Source organism: Coregonus clupeaformis, chromosome 21 (genome assembly GCF_020615455.1).
Source record: "Coregonus clupeaformis isolate EN_2021a chromosome 21, ASM2061545v1, whole genome shotgun sequence".
Lineage (NCBI taxonomy): Eukaryota > Metazoa > Chordata > Actinopteri > Salmoniformes > Salmonidae > Coregonus > Coregonus clupeaformis.
In genome coordinates this window covers 3733611-3742513 of record NC_059212.1, presented here as the reverse complement: position 1 = coordinate 3742513, position 8903 = coordinate 3733611, and the positions used below count along the sequence as shown (strand labels likewise).

General features: G+C 42.6%; 1 protein-coding gene across 1 annotated transcript; it reads left to right on the top strand.

Moving 5' to 3' along the window:
• Positions 1 to 922: 922 nt before the first annotated feature.
• LOC121538747 (vicilin-like seed storage protein At2g18540) lies at positions 923 to 8622 on the top strand. The gene is made up of 2 exons (XM_041846905.2): positions 923 to 1416; positions 8276 to 8622. The coding sequence occupies exons 1-2, from the start codon at positions 1033 to 1035 to the stop codon at positions 8411 to 8413; spliced, it is 522 nt and encodes a 173-aa protein (XP_041702839.2). The 5' UTR covers positions 923 to 1032; the 3' UTR covers positions 8414 to 8622.
• The last annotated feature ends 281 nt before the right edge of the window (positions 8623 to 8903 follow it).

Sequence of the window (8903 nt, the reverse complement as noted above, 5' to 3'; positions counted from 1 at the left end):
ATAATGTTTTGTATTTAATTGCTGTCTACAGTTGTTAATAATGTAATTAACTAGTCTGTGACTTTGGTACCCTGGCTTGGTTAACTGACTCCTTCTCTTATTAAAGCGAAGGTTTCTATGGTTATTTGTAAAGTGCTCCACATACAGGTTACTGCCTAAATAAAGGAAACACTTGAGGAAATGAGGGATATAAAGTGTATTGAAAGCATTAAGCAATTAACATCCCATCATGCTTCAGGGTCATGTATATAAATGCCCAGTTGCCCATTATTTTGGGTACCATGGCTAAAAGAAGAGATCTCAGTGACTTTGAAAGAGGAGTTTCAAATGAGCATAGGGGGTTTAAAGTGTGTGTGTGTGTGTGTGTGTGTGTGTGTGTGTGTGTGTGTGTGTGTGTGTGTGTGTGTGTGTGTGTGTGTGTGTGTGTGTGTGTCTCAGTCACCAGATCTCAACCCAATTGAACACTTATGGGAAAAATCTGGAGAGGCGCCTGAGACAGCGTTTTCCACCACCATCAACAAAACACCAAATGATGGAATTTCTTATGGAAGAATGGTGTCACATCCCTCCAATAGAGTTCCAGACACTGGTAGAATATATGACAAGGCGCATTGAAGCTGTTCTGGCTCGTAGTGGTGGTCCAACGCCCTATTAAAGACACTATGTTGATGTCTCCATTATTTTGGCATTTACCTGCAGGCTATATTTACTGTAGATTCAGAGACAGGCAGACAGACAGTGAAGTTCTTACAACTTTTCCCCCAACCTGTAGTTAAACATGTTGTTGTTAGGCTACTGCCATAACTACCTTACTTATAACCCAATATGAAAGTTTAAAAAATAAAATAAAAATTAAGCTGATATAGACAGCCAAGAGCTGGCTACAGGCAGTCCTATCTTTATCAGTTAGCTGGCCGAGTAGTGGGTCGCTATGCGCTACGGTTCCAAAGGTTCCGCTTACAACATTCCACCTGCTGCATGCGCAGCCAATAGACCGGAACGCGTCCTGGTGAGTTGGACTGCAGGAAGAACATGTCGCTACGGAAACGTAAAAACAAAAGGCCGTCGTCTAAGTCTGCATCAGAAGACCTGACAAGAATAATCGAACATGTAGAGTTTCAGTCGGACAATGAGGAGAGGGGGAGAGAGAGGGGGAGGGGGAAAAAAGAGGGGAGGCCGCGGGAGACAGATCCCGGGACAAGAGGCACTCCGGTGAGTGAGGGTGAGCGCGAAAGCCCGGTAAAACAGAACGGTCCTACTCAGAAGACATCCAAAGAAGTTCACATCGTCTTCCTCCCCGACAGATACCAAACTCTCATAGAGGAGGTGGAGGACAGCGAGGGAAGAGAGGAGGAGGATAGGAAGAAGGAGGAGGAGGAGAAGAGGAAGAAGGAGAAACACAAGAAATACAGAAAGGTAGACTATAATGTTAGGCGAACTAAAAACTATTTAAAGTCTCCTCTGTAAAATAGTGTAATATTCTAACATTTTGCTTTGGATAGTTGTTCCTAGTTATGTAACCCTAGAGATACCTTATTCGCTTTATTCTTGAACTCTATGTTGCTTTGCTGTGTCACTCTGAACAAGTTAACCATTCACAAACGGACTGAGTACGGTGAACTTTGGGTTAGTTCAACTCTGTCAGCACTATTTACAGGATCAGATGGGTTAGTCAGGGGCGGACTTTGTGATTTGGAGGCCCCAGGCAGAGGCCAGTCAGAGGCTGGGATTTATAGTAAAGACTTAATCAAACTGTAAAAAATATATTCAATTTTAATGTGCCATGAACACATCCAGTCATGATGTTTTCATCTGATTGTCAAACAAATCACTTCAAAAAGGAGGTTACCTTCGCATGTTCATCCAAAAATAATTCCAGCATCCGAACAGTGCACTGAGCACCTGCCAACTTTCCTTTCGCAAGTGGCTGAAACTGTATCACCGGAGAAAGCATCCTAGCGAGCGAAACTGCGCTCCTCTGTCTTACTATATGTAGCCCTGGTATCTGATGATGTCTGACCAGATCAGATGGGTTAGTTCAACTCTGTCAGCTCTATTTACAGGATCAGATGGGTTAGTTCAACTCTGTCAGCTCTATTTACAGGATCAGATGGGTTAGTTCAACTCTGTCAGCTCTATTTACAGGATCAGATGGGTTAGTTCAACTCTGTCAGCTCTATTTACAGGATCAGATGGGTTAGTTCAACTCTGTCAGCTAGCTCTATTTACAGGATCAGATGGGTTAGTTCAACTCTGTCAGCTCTATTTACAGGATCAGATGAGTTAGTTCAACTCTGTCAGCTCTATTTACAGGATCAGATGGGTTAGTTCAACTCTGTCAGCTCTATTTACAGGATCAGATGGGTTAGTTCAACTCTGTCAGCTCTATTTACAGGATCAGATGAGTTAGTTCAACTCTGTCAGCTCTATTTACAGGATCAGATGGGTTAGTTCAACTCTGTCAGCTAGCTCTATTTACAGGATCAGATGGGTTAGTTCAACTCTGTCAGCTAGCTCTATTTACAGGATCAGATGGGTTAGTTCAACTCTGTCAGCTCTATTTACAGGATCAGATGGGTTAGTTCAACTCTGTCAGCTCTATTTACAGGATCAGATGAGTTAGTTCAACTCTGTCAGCTCTATTTACAGGATCAGATGAGTTAGTTCAACTCTGTCAGCTCTATTTACAGGATCAGATGAGTTAGTTCAACTCTGTCAGCTCTATTTACAGGATCAGATGGGTTAGTTCAACTCTGTCAGCTCTATTTACAGGATCAGATGGGTTAGTTCAACTCTGTCAGCTCTATTTACAGGATCAGATGGGTTAGTTCAACTCTGTCAGCTCTATTTACAGGATCAGATGGGTTAGTTCAACTCTGTCAGCTCTATTTACAGGATCAGATGAGTTAGTTCAACTCTGTCAGCTCTATTTACAGGATCAGATGGGTTAGTTCAACTCTGTCAGCTCTATTTACAGGATCAGATGGGTTAGTTCAACTCTGTCAGCTCTATTTACAGGATCAGATGGGTTAGTTCAACTCTGTCAGCTCTATTTACAGGATCAGATGGGTTAGTTCAACTCTGTCAGCTCTATTTACAGGATCAGATGGGTTAGTTCAACTCTGTCAGCTCTATTTACAGGATCAGATGGGTTAGTTCAACTCTGTCAGCTCTATTTACAGGATCAGATGGGTTAGTTCAACTCTGTCAGCTCTATTTACAGGATCAGATGGGTTAGTTCAACTCTGTCAGCTCTATTTACAGGATCAGATGGGTTAGTTCAACTCTGTCAGCTCTATTTACAGGATCAGATGGGTTAGTTCAACTCTGTCAGCTCTATTTACAGGATCAGATGGGTTAGTTCAACTCTGTCAGCTCTATTTACAGGATCAGATGGGTTAGTTCAACTCTGTCAGCTCTATTTACAGGATCAGATGGGTTAGTTCAACTCTGTCAGCTCTATTTACAGGATCAGATGGGTTAGTTCAACTCTGTCAGCTCTATTTACAGGATCAGATGGGTTAGTTCAACTCTGTCAGCTCTATTTACAGGATCAGATGGGTTAGTTCAACTCTGTCAGCTCTATTTACAGGATCAGATGGGTTAGTTCAACTCTGTCAGCTCTATTTACAGGATCAGATGGGTTAGTTCAACTCTGTCAGCTCTATTTACAGGATCAGATGGGTTAGTTCAACTCTGTCAGCTCTATTTACAGGATCAGATGGGTTAGTTCAACTCTGTCAGCTCTATTTACAGGATCAGATGGGTTAGTTCAACTCTGTCAGCTCTATTTACAGGATCAGATGGGTTAGTTCAACTCTGTCAGCTCTATTTACAGGATCAGATGGGTTAGTTCAACTCTGTCAGCTCTATTTACAGGATCAGATGGGTTAGTTCAACTCTGTCAGCTCTATTTACAGGATCAGATGGGTTAGTTCAACTCTGTCAGCTCTATTTACAGGATCAGATGGGTTAGTTCAACTCTGTCAGCTCTATTTACAGGATCAGATGGGTTAGTTCAACTCTGTCAGCTCTATTTACAGGATCAGATGGGTTAGTTCAACTCTGTCAGCTCTATTTACAGGATCAGATGGGTTAGTTCAACTCTGTCAGCTCTATTTACAGGATCAGATGGGTTAGTTCAACTCTGTCAGCTCTATTTACAGGATCAGATGGGTTAGTTCAACTCTGTCAGCTCTATTTACAGGATCAGATGGGTTAGTTCAACTCTGTCAGCTCTATTTACAGGATCAGATGGGTTAGTTCAACTCTGTCAGCTCTATTTACAGGATCAGATGGGTTAGTTCAACTCTGTCAGCTCTATTTACAGGATCAGATGGGTTAGTTCAACTCTGTCAGCTCTATTTACAGGATCAGATGGGTTAGTTCAACTCTGTCAGCTCTATTTACAGGATCAGATGGGTTAGTTCAACTCTGTCAGCTCTATTTACAGGATCAGATGGGTTAGTTCAACTCTGTCAGCTCTATTTACAGGATCAGATGGGTTAGTTCAACTCTGTCAGCTCTATTTACAGGATCAGATGGGTTAGTTCAACTCTGTCAGCTCTATTTACAGGATCAGATGGGTTAGTTCAACTCTGTCAGCTCTATTTACAGGATCAGATGGGTTAGTTCAACTCTGTCAGCTCTATTTACAGGATCAGATGGGTTAGTTCAACTCTGTCAGCTCTATTTACAGGATCAGATGGGTTAGTTCAACTCTGTCAGCTCTATTTACAGGATCAGATGGGTTAGTTCAACTCTGTCAGCTCTATTTACAGGATCAGATGGGTTAGTTCAACTCTGTCAGCTCTATTTACAGGATCAGATGGGTTAGTTCAACTCTGTCAGCTCTATTTACAGGATCAGATGGGTTAGTTCAACTCTGTCAGCTCTATTTACAGGATCAGATGGGTTAGTTCAACTCTGTCAGCTCTATTTACAGGATCAGATGGGTTAGTTCAACTCTGTCAGCTCTATTTACAGGATCAGATGGGTTAGTTCAACTCTGTCGCAGCTCTATTTACAGGATCAGATGGGTTAGTTCAACTCTGTCAGCTCTATTTACAGGATCAGATGGGTTAGTTCAACTCTGTCAGCTCTATTTACAGGATCAGATGGGTTAGTTCAACTCTGTCAGCTCTATTTACAGGATCAGATGGGTTAGTTCAACTCTGTCAGCTCTATTTACAGGATCAGATGGGTTAGTTCAACTCTGTCAGCTCTATTTACAGGATCAGATGGGTTAGTTCAACTCTGTCAGCTCTATTTACAGGATCAGATGGGTTAGTTCAACTCTGTCAGCTCTATTTACAGGATCAGATGGGTTAGTTCAACTCTGTCAGCTCTATTTACAGGATCAGATGGGTTAGTTCAACTCTGTCAGCTCTATTTACAGGATCAGATGGGTTAGTTCAACTCTGTCTAGCTCTATTTACAGGATCAGATGGGTTAGTTCAACTCTGTCAGCTCTATTTACAGGATCAGATGGGTTAGTTCAACTCTGTCAGCTCTATTTACAGGATCAGATGGGTTAGTTCAACTCTGTCAGCTAGCTCTATTTACAGGATCAGATGGGTTAGTTCAACTCTGTCAGCTCTATTTACAGGATCAGATGGGTTAGTTCAACTCTGTCAGCTCTATTTACAGGATCAGATGGGTTAGTTCAACTCTGTCAGCTCTATTTACAGGATCAGATGGGTTAGTTCAACTCTGTCAGCTCTATTTACAGGATCAGATGGGTTAGTTCAACTCTGTCAGCTCTATTTACAGGATCAGATGGGTTAGTTCAACTCTGTCAGCTCTATTTACAGGATCAGATGGGTTAGTTCAACTCTGTCAGCTCTATTTACAGGATCAGATGGGTTAGTTCAACTCTGTCAGCTCTATTTACAGGATCAGATGGGTTAGTTCAACTCTGTCAGCTCTATTTACAGGATCAGATGGGTTAGTTCAACTCTGTCAGCTAGCTCTATTTACAGGATCAGATGGGTTAGTTCAACTCTGTCAGCTCTATTTACAGGATCAGATGAGTTAGTTCAACTCTGTCAGCTCTATTTACAGGATCAGATGGGTTAGTTCAACTCTGTCAGCTCTATTTACAGGATCAGATGGGTTAGTTCAACTCTGTCAGCTCTATTTACAGGATCAGGTGGGTTAGTTCAACTCTGTCAGCTCTATTTACAGGATCAGATGGGTTAGTTCAACTCTGTCAGCTCTATTTACAGGATCAGATGGGTTAGTTCAACTCTGTCAGCTCTATTTACAGGATCAGATGGGTTAGTTCAACTCTGTCAGCTCTATTTACAGGATCAGATGGGTTAGTTCAACTCTGTCAGCTCTATTTACAGGATCAGATGGGTTAGTTCAACTCTGTCAGCTCTATTTACAGGATCAGATGGGTTAGTTCAACTATGTCAGCTAGCTCTATTTACAGGATCAGATGGGTTAGTTCAACTCTGTCAGCTCTATTTACAGGATCAGATGGGTTAGTTCAACTATGTCAGCTAGCTCTATTTACAGGATCAGATGGGTTAGTTCAACTCTGTCAGCTAGCTCTATTTACAGGATCAGATGGGTTAGTTCAACTCTGTCAGCTAGCTCTATTTACAGGATCAGATGGGTTAGTTCAACTCTGTAAGCTCTATTTACAGGATCAGATGGGTTAGTTCAACTCTGTCAGCTAGCTCTATTTACAGGATCAGGTGAGTTAGTTCAACTCTGTCAGCTAGCTCTATTTACAGGATCAGATGGGTTAGTTCAACTCTGTCAGCTAGCTCTATTTACAGGATCAGATGGGTTAGTTCAACTCTGTCAGCTCTATTTACAAGATCAGATGGGTTAGTTCAACTCTGTCAGCTAGCTCTATTTACAGGATCAGGTGAGTTAGTTCAACTCTGTCAGCTAGCTCTATTTACAGGATCAGGTGAGTTAGTTCAACTCTGTCAGCTCTATTTACCGGATCAGATGGGTTAGTTCAACTCTGTCAGCTAGCTCTATTTACAGGATCAGATGGGTTAGTTCAACTCTGTCAGCTAGCTCTATTTACAGGATCAGATGGGTTAGTTCAACTCTGTCAGCTAGCTCTATTTACAGGATCAGGTGAGTTAGTTCAACTCTGTCAGCTAGCTCTATTTACAGGATCAGGTGAGTTAGTTCAACTCTGTCAGCTAGCTCTATTTACAGGATCAGATGGGTTAGTTCAACTCTGTCAGCTCTATTTACAGGATCAGATGGGTTAGTTCAACTCTGTCAGCTAGCTCTATTTACAGGATCAGATGGGTTAGTTCAACTCTGTCAGCTAGCTCTATTTACAGGATCAGATGGGTTAGTTCAACTCTGTCAGCTAGCTCTATTTACAGGGGGTTTAGGGGTTAAGGAGGGATGGTTAGGGGTTGGGGGGTAGGGGTTAATGGGGGTGGTTAGGGTTTAAGGGGGTGGTTGTTAGGGTTTAAGGGGTGGTTGTTAGGGTTTAAGGGGTGGTTATTAGGGTTTAAGGGGTGGTTGTTAGGGTTTAAGGGGTGGTTGTTAGGGTTTAAGGGGTGGTTGTTAGGATTTAAGGGGTGGTTGTTAGGGTTTAAGGGGTGGTTGTTAGGGTTTAAGGGGGTGGTTGTTAGGGTTTAAGGGGTGGTTGTTAGGGTTTAAGGGGGTGGTTGTTAGGGTTTAAGGGGTGGTTGTTAGGGTTTAAGGGGTGGTTGTTAGGGTTTAAGGGGGTGGTTGTTAGGGTTTAAGGGGTGGTTGTTAGGGTTTAAGGGGTGGTTATTAGGGTTTAAGGGGTGGTTGTTAGGGTTTAAGGGGGTGGTTGTTAGGGTTTAAGGGGGTGGTTGTTAGGGTTTAAGGGGTGGTTGTTAGGATTTAAGGGGTGGTTGTTAGGGTTTAAGGGGTGGTTGTTAGTGTTTAAGGGGGTGGTTGTTAGGGTTTAAGGGGTGGTTGTTAGGGTTTAAGGGGTGGTTGTTAGGGTTTAAGGGGTGGTTGTTAGGGTTTAAGGGGGTGGTTGTTAGGGGTGCTGAGAGCAGAGCAGTAAATCTCTCACAGCCCTAAGCTCTTACATATGACACGAATTAACTGCTGCAACACACACACTCACGTACACATTTTGTAAATTTTACATTTTAGTCATTTTAGCAGACACTCTTATCCAGAGCGACTTACAGTTAGTGTCATATGTACACCACACCACACACACCACACACACTGCGTGTTTTTGTGTGCGTGTGGCCCGTGCGATTGCTTGTGCCTGACCCTGTGTCTGTGTCCCATTGGTCCTGTCTGGTAGAACGTGAGGAAGGCTCTGCGGTTCGGCTGGCGATGTCTGGTTGCCGGGTTACAGAGCTTAGCGAGCGGCTATGCTACGCCCCTTTCGGCTGCAGCCACGTTGGTGATCGACGTCCACAGAACTAACCGCCAGGCATAATGAGAAGGAGGAGGACTAATATCTGGGACTACAGAACACACACAGTCTCAACTGCATTTTATGTAATTATTTCAGACTCCTTAACCGTTACCTAATACAGTATGTGATTCTAGTGGTTAAACCAGGTTGTTAGTTACACTACCGGTCAAAAGTTTTAGAACACCTACTCATTCAAGTTTTATTTTTATTTTTACTATTTACTACATTGTAGAATAATAGTGAAGACATCAAAACTATGAAATAACACATGTGGAACCATGTAGTAACCAAAAAGGTGTTAAACAAATCAAAATATATTTTATATTTGAGATTCTTCAAATAGCCCTCCTTTGCCTTGATGACAGCTTTGCACACTCTTGGCATTCTGTCAACCAGCTTCACCTGGAATGCTTTTCCAACAGTCTTGAAGGAGTTCCCACATATGCTGAACACTTGTTGGCTGCTTTTCCTTCACTCTGCGGTACGACTCATCCCAAACCCTCTCAATTTA